Source organism: Solanum stenotomum, chromosome 8 (assembly GCF_019186545.1).
Source record: "Solanum stenotomum isolate F172 chromosome 8, ASM1918654v1, whole genome shotgun sequence".
Taxonomy (NCBI): domain Eukaryota; kingdom Viridiplantae; phylum Streptophyta; class Magnoliopsida; order Solanales; family Solanaceae; genus Solanum; species Solanum stenotomum.
The window spans coordinates 55,377,508-55,401,716 of NC_064289.1; the positions used below are offsets into that span (position 1 = coordinate 55,377,508).

The window sequence follows — 24,209 nt, forward strand, 5'->3', positions numbered from 1 at the left end:
TTAATATAGTTGTAATTAATTTATATTAAGTTCAAATTAATTAAGGTCAATAAGATTTTCAAGTACTACAAAATTCTAATTAAGTTCAAATAAAATCCAAGTTCTAATAAGAATAAAAATTAAGTTCTAATAAATTAAAGTCAACAACATTTCAAGTTCATATTCCTAATTAAGTTCAATTTATAGTAAATTCAAGTTATAATATCAAATTCAAACTAGTCTTAAAATCACAAATTCAATTAGTTATATATAACCTTCAAGTTCTAAGTTCAATTAGTTCAAGTTCTAAATTCAAGTTACAATATAGTCTTGTATCAACTTTTTTAGATGTTGTGCTTCCTCAGTTGCCTAGCACGAAAAGTTCTAAAATTAGTTTAATATAAAATTCAAATCCAAGAATATTAGTTATTTATATATATATATTCAAGTTTTAAGAAGTTCAAGTTTTCAATTCAAGTTCATATCTAATTTCTAAACTTAATTAGTTATATAGTCAAGCTAATTAATTAGTTCCAAGTTCAAGTTCTAATTTCAAGTTCAAGTCTAAGTTCAACTTCAAATTATAAGTTCAAGTTCTAAGTTCAAGTTCAAGTTCTAATTTCAAGTTCAAGTTCAAGTTCAAATTCTAATTTCAAGTTCTAATAAATATAAAAATTAAGTGCTAGAATCCCAAATTCAAACTATTAGTAATCCTAAAATCTCAATAATAATTCAAACTAGTTCTAAATTCAAAATTCAAACTACACTTAAAATCACAAATTCAAACTAGTCCTAAAATCCCAAAATCTAACTAGTGCTAAAATCCTAAATTCAAACTAGCTAGTAGCTACCTATTCCTAATCCCAAATTCAAACTATTAGTCCTAAAATCTCAATAATAATTCAAACTAATCTTACAATTCCAAAATCAAACTAATTAACTCAAGAAATACCGAAATTCAAACAAATCATAAGATACCCAAATTCAAACTTACCCTAACATTAAAATTTTCAATTCAGAATCAAGAAACACAAACTAACAATCAAATAATCCCTAATTCAAACTAACAATCAATAAAACTTAAAACAATATTCAATAAAAAACAAATTCAATACTAATTAACAAAATCAAAAACCCTAAATCAATCACTTACTAATTAATTAACAATGAATTAAACTAACAATCAATAAAAAACAAATTCAATGAACTAATTAACAAATTCAATACTCAAATTGAAAGAAATTAAAAATGGAACTATAAACCCTAACCTTTAATTAAAGGAGAAGGGCAGTGGGTCGGGGTGGGGATCGGCGGTGGGTAGCGGCGGCGTGGGCAGGGTCTCCCGCGTCACTTCGTCGGCATCACTTCGTCGAGAGAGAGGAAAAGGGACGGAGAGAAGAGAGAAAGAAGAGAGATGGAGAAATGTGGAAAATCCCGTTTGCACTAGCAGATATTTTAAAGAAAGTGACAGACAACGTCTCTATGTCCATCGCTTTTTTAAAAAATGTTTGACCAACATTTTGACCAAAAAGCGACGGACTAAGAGACACCGTCCATCACTTTCTTAAAATATTTGACCAAAAAGCGACGGACATAAAGATGCATTCCGTCGCTTATTTAAAAATAATAATTAAAAAATTTAAATTAATAAAAAGCGACGGACGATATGGCTTTTTTAAATTAATAAATAATTATTTTTGATAGAAAGCGACGGACTGCGTCGCTACCTATATAAAATAATTAATTATTCATTATATATATGTTTGGCACAAAAATCAGCAAAAATAAGCGACGGACTAAGCGATGCCATCCATCGCTTTTTCAAAAATATTTTTAAAAAATTACTTTTATTAAAAAGCGACGAACAATATGGCTAATGGCGTCGCTTTTTGGAGCAAAGTCGTCCATTGCTTTTACTTCCGTCGATTTTTAGTTGTTTTTTAGTAGTGTCAATTAATAATGTGACTTGTACAAATCATGTTGAAGGTTAAGTAAAAATGTCACACTTGAGAACTATTTTTGTTTCATCAAAGTCACTGAATCTATATACTTCATATGTTCTATATTATGTGATATTTTTTTATTTTTCAAAATTTAAATAATATAACTTTAAATAAAACTTTAAAATGTATTTTTTTTCACCGTATTAACATGAAATGATTTGCAATTTATGGTACTTTTCGACTAATTTTTAATATTTTAATTTTAAATTATTGAATTTAATTCAACTCTAAAAAATAGTTAAATTCACTCTTGATACGTTAAAAATATAACAAAACAAATTTGTGTTAATTTCTCAGAAGATACAATTACTCATTGAAGTAAAAAAAATTGGTATTGCAAAAATGATATGGAAATATTGTCCACATAAAAAATTCGACATTGTATGCAATGTGCATGCCATGTCATCTTACTTTTAAAAAACAATTTTTCTTGTAGCGAGGATATTCACTGTATAATAATATAATTTTCTGATGAAAGAAATCAATTAAATCATTTGTATCATATGTAGCATGAGACCTAGCAACATTATGCCTCCTTTATTGTGGAAAATTAGTTTCAAGCAATTGCCTCGAGAGCATCCTAAGAAAAAAACACGAAACTCAATTTTGGAAGTGCTTTTGATTTTAGTATAAAGTCCAAAATCATTGAATTTAAATTATAAACACTAACGTTATGGTAGTTTGTAAATATTTGATATATGATAGTTTGTGAACTCCAATAGAATCTCTAACTCAACACATTGTGTTGTAGCACCACTTGTAAAAGGTTCGAATAGTTGTTTCGTGTTTTAATTAGGTATATTTTTGTCTAGATATTATTTATGCATTAAGAAATGACTATTTCTCAATTACATTTCAAATGGTGACTAAATATTGACCAGCAGCCAAAAACTAGTAAACCAAGAATTTTTTTATGAATTTATGAATACATACGAACCCATAAACTTTAGCTCGAACCCTGTATATGTGTTTTAAAGATCTACTAAATAAGAACAAGTAATAGAATTAGTAGAAATGGGGCATTTCATTTTGGACATCCCAAAAGGGAAAATTGTGGCACAATTGGGACAAAAACAATTCATATTGGAATAGTCTAGACCTATATATGTTTGCTCAAACTCTTCAAAAATGTTACATCAGCCGTGTTAGATTCTCAAGAAATGCACTACTTTTGGAGGGTCTAACACGCATAGTTGATATTTTTGAAAAGTCTAAGCAACATAAAGGTCTATACAACTATAAGTTAATCCTTCTCAAATGTGTAGACTCTTCAGAATCTGACATGCACGTGTCGTCATTTTTTAAGAGCCCGAGAAACATAGGTCTATACAACTATAATAAGTTGATCCTTCTCAAATGTGCAGACTCTTCACGATCCGATACACATTCATCGACACTTTTGAAGAGTCCAAGCAACATAGAGGTCTATACAACTATAAGTTAATCCTTCTCAAATGTATAGACTCTTCAGAATCTTCGACATGCACATGTCAATATTTTTGAATAGTCCAAGCAACATAGAGGTCTATACAACTACAAGTAATCCTTCTCAAATGTGTAGACTCTTCAGAATCTCTGACATGCACATGTCGTCGTTTTTTAAGAGTCCGAGCAACATATAGGTCTATACAACTATAAGTTGATCCTTCTCAAATGTGTAGACTCTTCAGGATCATGAAGTCCCCATAATCTTGTTTGCTGCTGCACTACCAAAACTGAAGTCTCACTTTCAAATTCTGAGGCTGCAAGAACTCCTCCTACAACACCTAATTCACTATCCTCATTATTCCTCTTTGCCAATTGTAACAAAATTGGCGAGTCTACCAACGATAACAAGATCATAAAAACATCCCAACGATTTAATAACTTCTAACACATCCGCGCCTCTTTTCACCTCTGTTTCTTGATAAGAAACTTGTTCCGAATGAAGGAATTGGAGATTGAATTCATTCAAGATTTGAGAATCAAGAACCTTACTTCTCTCCGAGCCACCAACAATATTTTCGTATGCATTACCTGACAAAGCATGACAAAGCAGTTCGGAAAAGAGAGTAGTAATTATACAACACTCTTTTCACTTTTGACATATGAAAATATGTACACAAAGAATCAAAGATTACAATATCACTAATCAACTACCATTGATGTACTAGAATCCCAATATCTCTAAGAGAAGAATACAATTCCAAACATTGTGTATATGTCTTATCATATCTTTTACTATTATAATGACATTTAAGAAACAACTCATCAATCAAACAAATTGCACCATTCTCAATCAACTTTTCTATCAAATGAAACTCACTCCCTTTTACATCCATTTTCACAACCAAATAATCCCTTTCATCATCAGCCAAACTCATCAACCATCCAGCAAAATCAAACCCCATAATCTTATCCGAATCCCATAAGAAATCCAACGACGATTGTGCTGATTGTACTCTCCCCAGTCCTCGACCCTTCTCCACGTTCTTCCTAGTTTGTACTCTAGCTATCTCAAAGAACAACGTCTCGTTTCTCAACCAAGCTGCATATGGCAAAAGATTGACACCCTTTCTCCTATACTCGTTGTGATATTCCCTATCACCCTCAATCGCGTATACCTCAAACGTCTTGTTCTGTTTCGGATACTGTTTGTTAAACCAACTACCAATGCTTGAACTATAACTCCTTGCTCCAACATCAACATATATGTACCTTTTCTTGAAGCTAATATCAACCATTGAAGACAAATACTTCACATTTCTCAATTTTATCCATGGTTTCAATGGCTCTTTTTCGATTAACGACTCTGCTTTTCGAATTAATTCCCTTTTATACTCAGGGGTATAACAGTAATTTTTCGATTTTTCGAAATCAACACATGTATTTTTCGTACAATGGGTGATCATAGGTTCGAATTGTGTCACCTTTTTGAAAATTACTTGGCGTATACGCGGCCGCCACGTTGTGAAACTGTCAATTTCAATTGAACTGATCAATTTGAAGGAACTGAACAATTGAATCAACGAATTGAGACTGTAATCGTCTTTCGATATAGTGTGAATGACGAAAATACCCCCAGGCTTCAATGTTCTGGAAACTTCTTTAGCAAATTCAACCGGTTTCGAAGATCGGTCGAGTACTCCATTTCCGGCGAATTCGAAATGAAATGTGTCTTCATCGAACGGCTGGTGATGACCGTGACCGTATCGAATCAACGGCGGAGATGATTTGTGGAAAATGCCGATGGAATCGATGACTCCGACGTCGATCAATGCTTCTACGTCTTGGCCAGTTAGGGTTTCAATACACAGAGAGTGAGAGTTGGGCGAGAGAAAGCCGTTGGCGATGAGATCTTGGAAGATGGAGTAGTAGTAGTTCCGGAGATCGGTGCCGGAATCCGGTAAATCAATGGAATTAGGATTTGAACCGGCGATGTTGAGAGTTAGAGTTTCCGGCAAGAAGCAGAAGTCGCCGGAGTTACATGATTTGCCTTTGACGGTGAATATGTAAGCGAAACGAGCGAGGAAGACGAGAACTATGAAAGAGACGAGTCGGACCAGAATATTTCCCAGGAAGTTTGGCTTAAGTGTGAACACCGCCATTGAAAGCATCAGAATGAGCTTGATTTTGGCGTCAAATGAATATTCTGAAAATGAAATATATTGGGCTTTTTTTTTCGAGGGTTGGAAACCCATATATTCAATTTGGGCCTCAATGTGTTCGCTCAAATTCGTTGTATCAATGTACATAGTCGTGATGGATACGATCAAGATAGATCGTGTATATATGTGTTCGCTCAATTTCGTTGTATCAATGCTCAAAGTCGTATTGGATATAGTCACAATAAGATGTATCCGCGCGCTCAAGAAGATACAAAATTATGCATACTATATACAATCGTCTGCTATTAAAGATATATATTATTTACCGCTAAAAATCTATCTCTCATACAACGAAATACAATGACATTACATACCAAAAAAAAGGAGAAGAAAATGAGCCAAATCTATATATACAACATGATTTATATAGTCGTTTGTCATCCAAGATACATAAAACAAACAGTTGAAGAAGAAGAAGAAGAAGGTGAACAAATTTATGTTATTCTCTCATATTTCTCTCTGAAACGATAAATTATATCAAGAATTTTTCGAATAATGCATTTTCCATTCATCAATTTTCAACTTTTATAAGTGTACAACATAACAATACTTATTTTTTAATTATATGAGTTGAAAGTGCTTATTAATGAATTTTACTTGAATTTATGTCCTACAGAAACACCACTCGATAGAACATAGCATTTGGTTTGCTTTTCTTTCACTCTAATGGTAAAAGAAGAACTTTCAGAAATGACTACAGTTTGAACTTAATTAGAGATTTATAGTTATAGTTTATTTAATTACGATTCATAACTATATGTTAGAAGGAGGAGAGAGATGAGTGAGATTGAGAGAGGAAGGAGAAAGACGAGCGAGATCTAGAGAGAGGAGAGAGGCGGGAAGAGATGCAATTATATTAAATGTATATTTCATCGATAGTTGTATATTTAATAGAAAATTGTATCACGAATACATTTGATACAATTAATTTATATCAATGAAAACAATTGTATCAAAAGAAGCAGAAAATGACCCAAATCTAAACATATAATAACTTTTTATACAAATAAATTGTATTCATTGTATTGACGGATATAATTTGTACCAACAAATACAATTACATCAATATTATATTTCGTAACAAATTGTATTTTGTGTTCATGTGTATTTGTATTCATCTATTACCTTGTGTATATGTAGTCATATTTGTATATGTTACCATTTGTTTCCTTGAGAAAGTTACCAATTGTATTTGTATCATTGAAATATATCATTTGTATTTTTGAATTATAGACAAGAATCTATATCATAGAAATATCTCATTTGTATTTGTATCACTGAAACAAGTATTTCATTAAGTGTTACCATTTGAATATGTATCATTGCCACATGATCTGTATACAATTATATGCTGTCAATTGCAAAGAGAGAGGAAACGAGAGAGGGCATAGAGGGGAGAGAGAAAAACAGTTTTGCTATAAAATCCTAACTATAGTTATATATTGTAGTTTATTTAAACTATAACTTTGTATCGCTGGATAATGCATAAAAATATTTACTAAAACTACGTAGTATGGTTTGCCTGCTAAAATAATAATTAGAATATATATAAATATATAAACATACATTTTACTATAAAACAATATATAGTTTTTATATATTTAACTACCACATAATGTAATTATTTTAATTGATCGATCAAATATGTAACTTTAAGGCGGTTCATTTTAATTGTCTCTTTGTTGATTCTCTATTGATATTTTTATTTATATTATTGAATTTGGAACAATCAGATTTTAAAAGCTATTTTCAAAAGAAGAAGAGGGAGCATTACTTTAATAATTCCATTTAAACTAATTAATGAGCCATGTGAGGATGACTTGATAATATGAACAGCGTCTGGCTACATTAATTTATGTCGATCAAAGATTATATAATTATCATTTAGGAATTCAAGATTAAAAAAAATAGTATCTTCTACACCCAAAATAATCAAGTGCCGCTTTAGTAAAAAAAAGAAACAAAAAAAGTTATCCCAAAATAATTATTGCTTTAGAAATTCAAAAAAAAAATAGTAATTTTTTTCAACTATATCCTCGTATATTAAAGAAATATTTCCTTTTAATATTCTTAAAAAACATCTAATTAATAGAAATAATTTAGATAATAATACCTTATATATTATTTTTTTTTAATAAGCGTAAAATAAACTAAAATGACACTTATTTAAGAACATATAGAAAAATTACTAAGATCAATCTTAATAATTAAAATATATGGTATTCTTGGATGATCCTGGAATTTATTAATTATTTGACTTACATGAAAATATTTGTATTACGCCGTATTAAACTAATTGTTTTAGTTTTACATGAATAAAATCTCAGTACTTCAAAAGAATATTTCTTTTTTGTATTTTTCCAGACTAGACAAAAAAGGATCATTGAAATTCTATAATCGTGTAAAAAAAATAATTCTTTGATATATATAGCAATAACCAAAAATAATTGTAATTCAAAAATAAAAATTCTAACGTCATCCCTCACAGTGATAACAAAATGCATTGCAAGAAAATCAACCACTTATTTAGCAAAAATAATACAGAGTCTCACGTTTTAAGTTATTAGCCTTTTTTTGTTGTTGTTTTACACACCAATTAAAAAATATTACTTAGGAGAGATTTTTTATTATTTTAACCCTATTTATATTTATGTTATTATCCATTTAAGTTAAATGTTTGCTCAATTTATTTGTCAACTAAACGGCAAACGATGTGCTTTTCCTAAGCGACAAGAAACACAATTATTCTGAAAAAGATTAAGCAAACGAATGGAATTATTTTCTCTAAGACTCGAGCTCCACAGTGACCCAAACGACGATGCCATACGTCTCCTGATTGTCGTAGAGCAACTAAAGCTTGAGAAGGAGAATGCGCTAACTTGGAGGAAAGAGGGTATACATCCTTTACTGGATTCCTGAATGAGAGTTTGACCCGAGGCTTTGTCCTTAATAGAAACAAAAGATGATTCAAAATTAACAACACAATTATTATCCTCACATAACTTTTTGACTGAAATTAAGTTATGTTGTAATTGAGGAACTTGAAAGATAGAACGCAAATGAAGGGGACGAGAGGTAGAAGGAAATTGGATACATCCAGTATGACTAATATTGAGTAATTTTCCATCCCCAACCAAAACACGATTATGGCCGGTATATGGAGTTTTATGCAAAAAATTACCTTCAAATGAGATCATGTGAGCAGATGCTGCAGAGTCAAGGTACCAAGTAGCATCATTCGTTTCACCAACAGACATGGTTGCAAAAAACTTAGAAAGATCATTAGAAACAAAGGCATGATTAAACCTATTAGTGCATTGTAGAGCAGTATGGCCGAGAGATCCACAAATTTGACAAATTATAGTTGATGGATGAGAACCAAGCACCCCCGTGGATGGTGAATTAGTACCTACAAAATATGAATTATAGGAGACAGGGTAAGTACCACCATTAGTTAACTGTGGCTGTCCAGTTGCACTAATGCGTGTATTATGGTTGCTAGAGTTGATTTGTGGTTGCTGTCCATGACCTTTGCCACCACGGCTACGACTTCTGGAAGAAGATCGACCTCGGCCACGACCAGAACCAAACTGAGAGTCAGAGTCTTGAGTAGTTGTAGAAACAGAATGCGCAGCAAATGCTTGATGTGTAATTGGCGAGTCAAGTTCCTTGAAACGCTGCAACCTTTGCTCATGAAGTAAAAGTTTGGTACGGAGCTCTTCAAGCGATAAGTGACCAGGAAAATGTGTAATAATGCCAACCAAAGTGTCATACTCTTTTCCAAGGCCAAGTAAAACATGATCAATGAAATCCTAAGAAGGGACGGGTGAATTAATTGTTGCAAGAGAATCAGCTAGTTGTTTGGCATTGCGAAGGTACTGATCAATACTCATCTTCTCATCCTTTCGCAGGGTAGTGAGTTGGCGTTTCAACTCAATAGATTTAGCCTGACTCGCATCCATATAGCGTCGATGTAAAGATAACCATATATCTCTAGATGTAGGAAGAAGATGAACATCAAGAAGAACGTCACGAGATAGTGTTGCGAATAACCAAGAACGGACACTTTGATCAATTTTTATCCAAGAGCAATAGAGAGGATTTGGTTGGTGATTGCCAGATGCATCACTAAGAAGAGGAGAAGGGTGAGGAATTGAGTCATCAACGAACCTCATAAGCTCGGTGGAAAGTAGTAGAGAGGTGAACTGAGTGCGCCATATGAGGTAGTCCTCCACAGAACCTAACTTAATGGTCACTAAATTGGTGACATTAGGGGTAGCAAGAGCAGCAACAAAATTGAAATTTGGTAGAGTCTGAGAATCTATGCTAACGGGAGGAGGCAGACCAAAGAAGGGAAAGCTTGAACCTGCAATAGTACTGACGCTAGAAGGAAAACTTAAACCTGGAATAGTAGTAACGCTAGAAGGAACACTTGAAGGAAGACTTGAACCTGGAATAGTAGTGACGCTAGAAGAAACGACTGGTGTAGTGGAAGATGGAGACGTCATGTCGTAGAGAAGAAATTAGATGGATTTTTGTGGCTCTGATACCATGAGAATATATTTGTGAATAGCAGAAGCAAATCAACGTGCCTGCCTCTGTTCTTCTATATATATAGGAAATCATGTACAGATATACTTACACATAAGTAAGAGTCCTAATAAGAGTCTAAGAGTCCTAATATCAACTACTTAAATAAGTGCTTAATTTCATCATAGCAACAAAAAATAGGGAAATTTATCGTAGTTTAGGAGCTGATTATTAAGATATATACACTCTAGTTTGCAGTATCACAAATCTTATTTGATTTTGGTGTGTCTACATATATATATCTTGAGATACATTGGGTCAAAATTAAGTATAATTTGTTCTAGATATATTATATTCAAGTGGATTCGCATGTATCTGGTGGGATACATCGACAATTCTAGTTCGCCGTATCTAGGATATATGACTATCTGGCTCACCTCTCTCCCTATGTCTAATAAGATAGTTTCCCACAAAAATATAGACCCCGGTCATCAAATATCTTCCTTCGTATTTGGTCTCACCACGTATGTGTTATGATTCACTCTTTTCACTAGACTCATTTTGCTTCATATAATTATTACTCCTTATATTTCAATTTGTATTGATATAATAATTTATAGTTCTATAAATATTTGTGATTATCATATAAATTGAAACGTCGAGAGTACTTAAAAATTTAAAAAAATGTGCATGAAATGCAATACATATGGTTATTAATTTCTGATAAAGAGACAAGTTGGGGAACCATTCTATTTTTTGTCTTGTTTATATGGTACAGTCCATTTTGTATGTACACAAAATGAGTACATAAGACTTTAATTTTAGGTTCTTAATTATTTAATTTAATTGCACAGACTTGCATGTACACAAAATCAGTACATCAAACTTTAATTTAATTAATTAAATTCAGTCAAATACAAAGGGCCAGCTACCCACACGTGCAGTCACCTATTTTTCTTGAATTATGGGTGCTTTTCTATGTCAAGTCACAAATGCATATACGCAAAACAAGGATCAATAAGAGTAATAAAAAATGAATCAGTATAATTTTACGATTGAGGTCTAAAGACGATGAAATGTATATAGATTTTAATTTTATTTTGTCTAAAATATAAAGATTATTTCTGATAAATTTTTGAAATATTCAACTTATATACGTGGAACAGTCAATAATGAAATGTTTACATAATATACGTGCATGGGCGGACCTACAAGTACTCGAGGAGGTTCGAACCCCTTGTATAAGGTATTTTTGAGAAATTTTATGTCTATATATTGATTTTGAACCTTTTGAAGGTAAGATTAGAGATTGACTTAGTGGTTGAGGACTTGAGGTGTCTAAAACTCACCTTGAATAGAAATCCTGAATCCGCCACTATATACGTGGGATTTAAAATATTACAGATATTACTTAATAGGCGTTTAGTGATAAATTCATTTTTTAATTTAAAATTTATAAAATTGAATATGAAATTATTTAATTATGTAATACTTTATTTGAATTTTATGAAGATGAAATAAGAAAATGGGGAGTACTTTTCCAAATTTAAAATCTAATTCCAAGTTGGATTTGGAAATTTTTGACCGCCACTAATTTTTAAATAAATTGAATAATTATTCCTAGAAAAAAAAGTGATTAATTCATTCTCCTTGGAATTTTTTTTTGCATAGTTCTCATAATTGACCAAACAACTCCTTATGATTTCACTTGCTATGTATGTTAGTTATAATTACTTTTTAGTTGATCTAACGGTATAAAATATTTACATTGTTTAATGTATAAACATTAAACTCCAAAAACAACCATCAAAATTAGTCAATTCCCCTTCCTTCCCTTCAATTTCCTCCTCTAACTTATATACATAAAAAGTTTATTAGAATTTCAATTATTAAATCTGAATTATTCGTAATTTCTAGTAGACAATGTACTCAGGTGCTAAGAATATTGAATTGGTCAAGTTATAATGTCGACTCCGTCTCTAATCAATAACACTAGGGACAAACCCTAATAGAGGTTGGGTTGACTTTTTTATGAAAAAAAAACTTGCAAGAAATGCCAACATTAGTATATGTTTCTGTTAAATCTAACTCGCTGAGCTTGGATTGATCTTCTCTAATGGTGAACACATGATGCCATTGATGATCAACCCGGAAGGAAAGAAGAGAAACTGTTTTTGTATTTCATGAACTGAACTAACTGAATTACAATGAAATAGTACAAGCTATCTATTTATACAAATAAAGAGAAAGTTCTAGAATAACTAATTACTGCTACAGCTGGCACTAACAACAAACTATCTAACTAACTCTAATGCATAACTGAAAGGTGAATAACTAATCTATAAGCTGCTGAAGTTCTCAATACCCCTCCTCAAGTTGAAGGTGAGGCAATCACTGCCAACTTGGATAAAATATTCGAGTGCTTAACTCCAGTGAGTGCTTTAGTGAGGATATCAGCTAATTGTTGAGTGGTACCAACATGATGTAGAGTGATAAGTCCTTCTTGAAGTTTAGTCCGGACAAAGTGACAATCGATCTCGATGTGTTTGGTGCGTTCATGGAAAACAGGATTTCTTGCAATGTGTAAGGCAGATTGGCTATCACAAAACACAGGAAATGGACCAGTGCTAGGAACAGTCAGTTCAATAAACAACCTTTGCAACCATACCAACTCACCAACTACCTTTCTAAGCGACCTGTACTCTGCCTCAGCTGAAGACAACAAAATGGTCTCCTGTTTCTTGGATTTCCAGCTCATAGGGCTGTCACCAAGTAGAACCACATATCCAGTAACAGATTTCCTAGAATCAGGGCAGGATGCCCAGTCTGAATCACAGAATGCTCTCACTGTGTAATCATCTGTATTGGACATGAAAATATCCAAGGTGGGATCTTGCTTTAGATATCTCAACATGTGAAAGGCTGCCTGCAAGTGAGGCTCTCTAGGTGCATGCATGAATTGGCTTAAGTGTTGTACCCCATATGCAATGTCCAGTCTAGTGTTTGTGAGGAAGTTTAGCTTTCCTATGAGCTTTCTGTAATAGGCAGGATCTGAAAGCAGGGAGCCTTCGTCAACTCTTAGCTTGATTAATGGATCAAGAGGTGATGAGAAAGGTGTGAAGTGACTGCAATTATATTCTTTAAGCAGATCCAGGGCAAACTTTCTTTGAGAGATAAGAATGTCATCCTCCTTATACAAGACCTCTAAGCCAAGAAAATAGTGCAACCTCCCCAAGTCTTTTATCTTAAAAGTCTCATGCAAGAAGATCTTCAGATTATTTATCTCAATGAGATCAGTACCGGTAAGCAGCACATCATCAACATAGACAGCTACAAAGACAATGGAAGAACCTGATTTTTTGTGAAACAATGAGTAATCATTCATGGAGTGAATGTAACCTCTAGAGTTGAGAGCATCAGTTAACTTTGCATACCATTGTCTGCTGGCCTGTTTAAGGCCATACAAGGATTTATTCAGTTTGCAGACAAGTTTAGTGGTGCCAGTATCCAACCCTTGTGGTATATCCATGTAAATTTCCTCTGGTAAGTCCCCATGAAGGAAGACATTATTGACATCCAGTTGGAAAATGTCCCAATGCTTCTTGGCTGCAGTGGCAAGCAAGGTTCTGACTGTTGTCATCTTTACGACTGGGGAAAATGTTTCAGTGTAGTCAATTCCAGCATGTTGGGTATAGCCCTTCACAACCAACCTGGCCTTCAGCCTTTCTATAGTGCCATCTGCCCTATGTTTTATCTTGTACACCCACTTACATCCAATTGGTTTCTTTCCAGGTGGTAGAGGAACTAGGTCCCATGTGTGATTCTCATGTAATGCACTAAACTCTTGTGTCATGGTTGTCTGCCATGCAGGATTCATAGCTGCTTCTTCATAAGATGATGGTTCACATTCATGAGAAATATTCATTACAAAAGACTGACTAGAAGATGTCAAATCCTCAGGGGCAATGTGACTGTTGTGTGCAAAAGAAGTACAAAGGGAGAGTGAAATGGGTTTGGGAGCAAGATGAATATAATCATTTAGGTAAGATGGTGTCTTGTGAACTCTGGTAGACTTCCTAAGAACAGGTGCAACTTCAGGAGAAATAGAAGAAGGATGTGTTAGACTGGTAGATTCAATAGAACTAGATGTTACTGGTGATGCTGGTTGGTGAACCCTTTGATCACATTGTTCAAGATTAGTATGGGGAGATGCAGGATCACACTGTGCATGATTAGGATGAGGTGAAACAGGATCAGGATATAATGAAGAAAAAGAAGGAACATCAGAATGGAAAAATGGAGATGCAGGAAAAGCAGAAGTATCTTTTGTCAGAGAAAAAGGAAATATTGTCTTACGAAACACCACATCCCTGGACACATGAATCTTTCTAGTAGCTAGACTTAGTATTTTGTACCCTTTTGTGTTAGGGGGATATCCTATGAAGACATGAGGACTAGTCTTTGGGTCAAATTTGGTTCTTTGTGTTTTAGGTATAGTAGGATAACATAGGCAACCAAAGTTTCTCATGTGGGAATATGATGGTTTTAGCTGGTGTAATACTTCAACAGGACATTTATTGTTCAAGGTATGTGAGGGTAGTCTATTGATGATGTAGGTGGCTGTTAGAATGCATTCACCCCAATATTAAATTGGCAATTTGGATTGGAAAAGGAGTACTCTGGCTGTTTCAAGGAAATATTTGTGTTTTCTTTCTACTACACCATTTTGTTGTGGTATGTGTGGGCAAGTTTTCTGGTGTATAATACCTTTGGATTGAAAAAAAGAAGTGGCTTCAGTGTTTGAGAATTCTAATCCATTGTCTGATCTGAGTGTTTTTACGGAGGTCTGAAACTGGTTTTCAACCATAGAGATAAAGGATTTGACTACATGTAAGGCATTACTTTTACTGCTCAAGAGATGAGTCCATATGGCCCTACTGTAATCATCTACCAAGGTGATGAAGTAACTGAAGTTATTGTAGGTCTTGGTGTGGTAGGGTCCCCATAGATCAATGTGTAACAAATCAAAGCATTTGGCAAACTGGGTGGTTTTGGTGGGAAAAGGCAACCTGGATTGCCTAGCCATGAGACAGATTGGACAAAAAAAAAGGTTGTTTGGTTGAGAACCTCACTGGTATCGAAGTTAACCCTCTCATCTTTACAAAGGGACATGACCAAGTCTATAATGCCATAATGTAGGTATTAAAAGAATATTAGACAATGTGATCTCAGGGGTTAGACTTACTTCTCCAACTTGTGTTACCTTGACTTTATAACCATTAGGTAATCTAACAAGCATTAGATATGGTATGGTGATGATTTTGGTTAAATTGGTTTTTCAAAGGTTATGTGATGAGTAGCCCCTGAGTCTAGGATCCAGGAATCAGTTTTCGCTTTGAAACATCCACATGAAAGTTTATCAAAATCAACAGAAGAGTTGCAAGCAATTATACCTGCAAAGTTGACAGATCCATTGTTGGACTGTGGCTCAGTAAATGCAGATCCATCCCCCATGTTTCCTCCTTGAAATTGTTGCAGCATGCTGACCAAATGGTGATATTGTTCCTGAGACAGAGCACCTGCAGGACCACTCTGAGTGCTAGATTCACCCTTCTCTAGCAGATCTCCATGAACATTTGCTGCAGTCCCCTTGCCTTTATGCCCTTTATACTGAGAATTGGAGGAGTTGAATTTTTGGTTCTGGTTGTATTGATTTCAGGGTGGATAGTTATTGTAAAGCTGGTTATTAGGTCCTGAATCAACATTTGGCTTGCTAGGATACCCATGGAGTTTGTAGCACTTGTCTTTTGTGTGTCCAACCCTATTACAATGCTCACAGTAAGGCCTTGCCCTTACATTGCTGTTTGCATAATTGGTTTGGAAGCCTCGCACACCTGAAGGACTCCCAGAACTTCGTGAAGAACTAGAACTGACATTCATGGAAGAAGAAGATTCTGCAAAGGAGTGGTTGTTTGGCTTGAATTCTCTTTGTTTTTCTTCCTGGACCAAAAGAGCAAAAGCCTGTCCCATAGAGGGTAATGGATTCATCATCAACATGCTTCCTCGGATGATGGTATAAACCTCATTGAGACCCATGAGGAATTGAATGAGTCGTCAGTCCTGCTCAGCCTTGTGCATTGTGTCTTTAGCATCACATGTGCAAGTGCAGCTATAAATACTCTTAGCACTTAGTGTGGTGAGTTCTTCCCAAAGCTTTTTCATCCTTGTGTAGTAGGAGGTGATGTCCAAAGTGCCTTGATTAAGATCGTTAATTTCCTTTTGAATTTGATACAGCTTAGCCCCATTGGTTTGATCATACCGATCTTGTAACTCACTCCACAGCTCCAATGAATCAAACACGTACTCTACACTGTCTGCAATATCCTTGCTTAGAGAATTCAATATCCATGAGGTAACCATTGCGTCACATCTTTCCCATTGACGATAATCAGGAGACTATGGGCTTGGTTTCATACACTCTCCATTAATGAACCCTAACTTGTTCTTCACTGAAAGTGAACGCAGCACACCCCTCTTCCATGATCGAAAGCCAACACCATCAAATGGTACAGGAACCAGCACTGAACCTGCGATGTCAGAGGGGTGGATGTACAATGGGCTTCCAACATCGAAAGTGATAGGAGTTGGAACAGAGGATGAGGATCCATCAACTTGATCCACAACTTCAACCATAGTGAGAATCGAAACAATTGTTGATTTGAAAAAAACGAAATTGGAGATGAACAGGACGAGTGAAGATGAAAACGCGCAGATATGAAATTGAGCAAAGAAGGAAAACCTTTATAGCTCTGATACCATGTTAAATCTAACTCGCTGAGCTTGGATTGATCTTCTCTAATGGTGAACACATGATGCCATTGATGATCAACCCGGAAGGAAAGAAGAGAAACTGTTTTTGTATTTCATGAACTGAACTAACTGAATTACAATGAAATAGTACAAGCTATCGATTTATACAAATAAAGAGTAAGTTCTAGAATAACTAATTACTGCTACAGCTGGCACTAACAACAAACTATCTAACTAACTCTAATGCATAACTGTAAGGTGAATAACTAATCTATAAGCTGCTGAAGTTCTAAATAGTTTCCAAAAGAAATGATTCATCAAGTGGTTGAACTCGTATATCATCAAGTAAAACATGTGATTATGTGGACAAAATTTAAAGTATACATTTCATTTTCTATCACTTTACGCAATAAAAAACTACAATAATAATTCAAAGACAGATCTAAATTAAGAAATTTCTATGCATTCAATTGAACTCACAATTTTCAATTCAAACTTATTTATACATATATTAAGAGCACATACTAAGTTTGAATTTATTAATTCTCAATTTTGAATTCAACTCTAAATCGATCATCCAACATACTAGTCAAAATAGGGTACTATATTATTGTTGGGGATAACACTAAAGTTGGCTCCACTAGAAGGAGTTGCGTACACAGATTCATGAGTTGAAGGTGGAGAAGAACAAGAAGGGATAACAACCCCAAAAGAGTCTTGGGGAGGCGGTGGCCGTGGTGGATGGGTGGGAGTAGAAGGAGCTTGAGGCAGCTCAGCCACGGCCACCGTGGCTCCATTAATACCCGTTGATGCAATGATTAGACTATTTGTTGCTTCTCTATATTTATATCTCAAAATTTCAGCCCTTATTGCATTAACCTCGGCTTGTAATGATTGAACTTGTTGATTTAAAGTTGAAATTGCACCCATGCACCCATAGATTGGATCCCTTAGCCTCACATTTGCTTCATATACCAAACTATTTGCTGCATCAGCCCTTTGACTTTCTGGCACCTCCTACACATTTTTCCACACACAAAAAAAATATTCTACATAAATACTAAATAATAATAATTACGTCTCAGTTTTAAGCTAATTGAAATTAGGTACAAGAATCTAATATATATTTCCCTACTCCATATGAATTCGTTTTATTTCTATAACAATTACACCTCAATTCAAAGTAAAATGTTGTCCAATAATTAAATTTGTAAGGTTTAACAATAGTTATAATATTTTCTACTTATATAACAAATATAAACGAGTCAATTAAACGATTTTTTTTTTAAAAAAAAAAAAAGTCAAAAAGATTGGTAGATTCTATTATCCTTTAGTGATAGATCTAATAATAAGTTTGCGAGTTTGACAAAACTTAATAGTTCAGAATAAAACCTTGTGTATATGCACCAAAAATATAAGTATATAAGGAGTTAGAAATACATTTCAGATCCAACTATTTGACTTTAAAACCTATAACTTCTAAATTCTTGATCTGTGGACAGACAAAAGATAAAAAGGATAAAGTCAATAGGTTAGATAGTGCTATTATTTTCTCCACTATTTGTGTTGTATTGGTAGATCCAACAATGAATTAATTAAGTTTGACAGAATTCAGTATTTCAGGGTCGAGTTTATGTATGTTTGTGCAAAAAAGACATAAAGATTGAACTATTTTCTCAATTCAGAACTCGTAACGTCTAAATATCAAGCCTAAGTACTTACCATGAGCAACTTAGAAACATTGCTAGCACCAAAGACTTTATGAACAGCAGCAAATTTTTGGGGTTCATGTGGAGAGAAATAAGGAGAAAATGGACATTCTTCAGCACATTTTCTTCTCAAAAGCTTACAAGCAGCACAAGGTATAATAGTATTCAATTTTGTGCATGAAGGCTCCAATATTATATGTCTCTTTCCCATAATTTGTTGCATATGTAACTTTGAACTTGCATCAATATTCTCTATTTTTAACTTCTTCCCAATAATCTCATCCAATCTCTCCCTATATCCACAAAAAAACAAGAAAGAAAAAAAAAAGTATAGTATGTCTATTAGAACTAAACTACTAGAGGATAAATTTTATAGCTAAACAGAAAGGTCTGTCGATAATATCTTATATATCTAGCAATGGATTAGTGATAGAATATATAAAAATTCATGTTAGATATAAGCAATCTGACAATAGATTAGCAATGATGTTCGTAACTAATTTCTGAGAGAAGCAATTTTGACCATGTAAACATACCTTGTTGTGGACATGTAATAATACTCTAGTATTGCCTTTTGATAGAAAGATAGATGGATTTGGTAGAAGAAAAAGAGGAGAGAGAGAGAGAAGAAAGTAGAGAGAGAGAGAGAGGGGAGAAAGGAGTGCTTAATAGGTAAGACAAAGACTATATGAAAGAGGCCAAAAGTAGGTCAAAGTTCTTTCATAAGATACCAACAAAATATATGCTCACCTTATGTAAATGAGAGATGGAATATTGTTATGTAAGAGAAGTTTGATACACTCTCTTGTTTTCTCGTGTTTGATATTTATATAGAGGTTTAATTCTATTTAAATTTACATATTATATAGTTTATTTTTCATCTGATATTTGATATTCATATCGATGCTCAACTATATGTTTAAATTTACGCAATATAGAACATATTTATAGAGACAATGCTCCCAACAATTATAGAGACGATGCTCCCAACAAAGTTTGATACTTTCTTTGGATCAATTATGCGTCATATATAATTCAATTTTCGAAAGTCGAATTTTTTTAATTTCGATTGTTACTTTGAATATGTATTTAGTAAATAAAATTTACATATTTGGTTGTTAAATAAAAAATAATAGACGAGAGGGAGTTGCTCGGATGGTAAGCACCCCTCACTTTCAACCCAAAGATTGCGAGTTCGGAGCAAAAATGGATAGGAGCTCCTAGGGAGGGTAAAAAAAAAAAATATTATAAAGTAAAATAATTAATAAATTTAAAATATTCAAAAGGCATATAAAAATAGTTGTCAAGCTCTTAAAATCCAAACTATGCCAAACAAAAATGACAAGTTATAATATAAAAGAGATTTAAAATGACATCATTTTTGATCGATTATTACTAATAATTAGTATTTTATTCTTTTAAGTTCTTATATATGAGTATAGTATACGCTTAACATGTGATAACAGATTAACTAAAGTTTGACCCAATTACATCTTGCATTTATTATAAAGTTTAAATTTTAATTCCGTCACCATAATTTTTTTTCCATAAGAGGCTATTAGAATGGAGAAAGAAAAATAATTGCAGCTATCCCACGTGTGTTTAATTGAAGTTATTGACTTTTTGGAGGCTACTAACTGGGGTTTTCTTCGTCCAATAATAGTTGTTCACTATATTATTTCAGAACGTTCAATAATACTTAATTATCTATTTTATAAAATCAATAAATAATTTTAAATTTAATTTCTAATTTGCCCTTATTATTAATTATAGTCATTTTCCTATTACATTTTTCAAAACATTGTATTTAATATTTAGTACTATATTTAAAATTACCCTTCTATTTATAGTTTTTTAAGAAGTGTGCAAGGTCAATAGTAGACAAGTATTGTTGGACGGAGGATATAATAATTTTTATCATAAAAAAATTAATGAATAGTAAGTAATCGTAAGATTGAATATATATCTTTTGAGTTCTCACTTATAAGTTGTACTGAATATGTTATTCTTGTTATATTTTTTTTATAATATAAAATAATTTAATAATTTTGATATAATAAAATAAAAATTGAGTGATCATATGTGAAATTGTTCCGAACCCACCAACTAAGGTTTGCTCCACACGTAGATTATAAATTTATAGAAGTCAAGGCAACCATATTTATGTATATTATCTTGTTTTATTATTTTTATTTTATCTCTCCGTGTGCGCGCAGTTGTATAATAAAAAAACAGCCCTTGTTAGATACAATTTTCTTCAACAAGTATTTAGGAGCATAAAGGGTAAAGAAAAGAAAATTGAATGACAAAAGAAATGGATTTGTGTGAAGGGTAATTTTATTTTGGGAAAATTATGCGGAAAAGCAAACATATACTAGTTAATTAGCTAATATAGTTATAGTTTGAATTAATTACGGCTCACAACTTAATTTTAGTTGTAATTACGTTACTTGTCCTCTTTTATACATATACAAATACAAATTATATACATATGTACACATACAATTAGTCTCTCTTCCCTTTCTGGCTCTCCTCTCTCCTTTCTCTCCCAATATCGCTCGTCCCTCTCCTCCCTCTCCCGATCTAGCTCGTCAGATATACAAATACATATGTGTATATATATATATATATATATATATATATATATATATACACACACAATTATCTAAAAGATATACATATATAGTTCACCTCTCTCAATTCTCTGCCCTCTCTCGCTTGCCTCTCTCCTCCCTCTCCTAATCTGGCTCGCCTCTCTCCTAATATCGCTCGTCAGATATATAAATACATAGGTATACAAGTTACATATATACAATTATTTGATAAATATGCATATATAATTCGTCTCTCTCCACTCTCTACCCTCTCTCGCCTGTCTCTCTCCTCCCTCTCTCAATCTCTCTCGTCTCTCTCTTCCCTCTAACATATAGCTATGAATCGTAATTAGCAAACTATAGTTATGAAGCATAATTAAGTTATTTTTGAGTGGCTATATGCGAAAATTCCCCTATTATTTTCTTGGGATGACATGAATTTAGGTTTGTATATGACAGGAAAACTATCTTATTAAACATACATTCATATCATATATACTAATTCTACCTATACTTTCAAATAAGTACGTGTCTTATTACTCTCTCTGTCCCTAATTACTTGTCCACTTTTGAATTGGCACGCCTATTAAGAAAGTAATTATTGACATAGTAAGTTTACTATTTTATCCCGATTAATTATGAAGTAGATGGATTAAAATTTTAAGATTTTCAAGAAATTGTACCTTTTTCAAAGCAATTAATTGAGGGTATAATAGGTAAAATTATGTTGTCCTTTCTTGATTTGTCAAAATGGACAAGTAATTAGGGACAATTATAAAAGGAAAAGTGGACAAGTAATTAGGGACAGAGGGAGTACTAATTAAGAGTTTCCTACCATATATATATTGAGGAAGATACACCTAGATACATGTAATTTTGCAACCGGATACACAAAAATAGGAAGAGAGATTGGCGAGCGAGATAATCACTCACACTAGATACACACTAGATATATACATGTATCTGGTGTGATTATTTGGGATATCAAATACATCGGAGAGTGACGAGCGAGATCGGAGCGAGGCGAGCAATATTTATTGTGAATATCAGATATATGCGAATCCCCTTGGATACAGTGTATCTATAACAAATTACACCTAATTTGGACCTCATGTATCTAGACACACCAAATCTGATAACATTCATAATATTGCAAATTAACTCCTAAACTAGTGAATTTTTGTAAGTTTCCCAATTATCCATACGTTTGTGCGTGTACTATCTAGATTGCAGTCGGAGGCACATTAGATAACGTAACACCAACTCTGTAAATTTATTAGTAAATTTCATTTAGACATTCAAACTATGACATATTTCAATTGAGCATTTTTTGTTTCATCAAAGTGCGGATCAAAGATAATGGTACAAGGACTTCTTCTCTTTACTCTGAATATAGGTAATTTGTCACCTATTACTCTCTCCGTCTATTTTTATTTGTTCAGTATTGATTTAATACATTTTAAAGAAATAATAGCATGAATAACAATTTTACTATATTATTCATATATATAATAAATATAATGTATTAAAATAATATACTGAAAAAATAACGATTACGAAGTAATTAAAAATGGACGAAGGAAATAATATTGAGAAGTCCTCTATATTGTGTTGGCAAGGTTAAAAAGTGGTTACATAAGTGTATGTCTTGATGTCTCAAAAATGTCATTTTTATGGGTGGTAATTAGGCGGGATGGGCCAAATTTGAGCGGGTTATAAAGGGTTATGACAAAAAATGGGTCAAGACCCAATCCAATCCAAATTTGCTTGGGTCAGGATTGGGCCAAAATGAGTTAGGTAATGAGTTATATAACAAGTCAAGACTCAATCCAATCCAATTTTTAACTAAGTTTAATTGCTTTACTTGGTCTTTTAAAATAATTTAGTACCTAACAAAAATTTCTTTTTTTTATTATGCCTATATATAACATATCAAATTGAAAAAAAAAAAAAGTTTGATAAGATTTTTCATGAACCAATTTCGGTTAGTACATATCAATCCAACTTTTAATGAGTTGAAATGAATTGAACGTATAAATGGGCAGGGTCAATAATCCGCTCAAACTTAAAAGGATTGGACAGATTGGGCAGGTTGGGTTTGATTTTTTCACCCCTAGTCATTTTAAGTACTACTAGATTGGTCTTCTAAAATACTCTCCTCGTTCATTTTTATTTATTTATTATTTTAAAAATTAATATTTATTTTTACTTGTCATTTTTAATATATATAAAAAAAATTCTATTTTACCTTTAACATTAATTACTTAATTATTTTCCAAATTATTTTTTCAAAATTAAACAGTATACATCCATTAATATGAATACATTACTCTGTAACTTCATCCCAATCTGAGGTTGGACACCACTGATCATCAAATCCTATGGTTGATAATACTAAAACAAAATTGACAAAAATCGACCTCAAATTGATGTTTTGAGTGTCCGACAAGTTTTATAAAGAGATCACTCAGCTTACACTCTAATTTTTTTCTATATGATATAGGAAAGAAAAATTCAAAAATGACTTTAGTGGTATTTTTTTTAATACTTAAATGACCTTATAACTTATAAGAAATTAACTTGTGTAATATGATACTCCAAATTTATTACTCATATGTAAAAAATTGAAGCACTATTATTTTAAATTGTTGATCAATTCTAATTAATAATTCAAGTAATAGATAGAGTGCACATTAGGGCATGCTGTTTCATGTGATGGGAATTGCCAATTAGAATTTAGAATTTATGACAATATATATAAATATCAGAAGAATCTCACTACATTTTTGTCTAAATATTTCTTCGTATTCACATGCTTCATTTAAGTTATCAGACACAACACGTGGGGTGGAACTACAAGTCTGTCTACGGGTTAGATAGTAGGTCGAAGGCGGAGTCACATGGAAGCAAAGATGTTCATCAAAATTTTCTTTGGCG

The 24,209-nt window shown here is 32.9% G+C and overlaps 2 protein-coding genes across 2 annotated transcripts; both read right to left on the reverse strand.

Annotated features, from left to right (window-relative positions):
* Positions 1-4,085: 4,085 nt before the first annotated feature.
* Positions 4,086-5,638, reverse strand: LOC125874131 (uncharacterized). The gene has a single exon (XM_049554967.1). The coding sequence runs from the start codon at positions 5,576-5,578 to the stop codon at positions 4,118-4,120; it is 1,461 nt and encodes a 486-aa protein (XP_049410924.1). The 5' UTR covers positions 5,579-5,638; the 3' UTR covers positions 4,086-4,117.
* Positions 5,639-17,503: 11,865 nt separating this feature from the next.
* LOC125874146 (LOB domain-containing protein 15-like) lies at positions 17,504-19,325 on the reverse strand. Its single transcript, XM_049554985.1, has 3 exons — positions 19,215-19,325; positions 18,692-18,971; positions 17,504-17,986 (listed from the first exon to the last, which is right to left on the reverse strand). Exons 1-3 carry the CDS (start codon positions 19,226-19,228, stop codon positions 17,555-17,557), a joined length of 726 nt encoding a protein of 241 aa, XP_049410942.1. The 5' UTR covers positions 19,229-19,325; the 3' UTR covers positions 17,504-17,554.
* Positions 19,326-24,209: the final 4,884 nt, after the last annotated feature.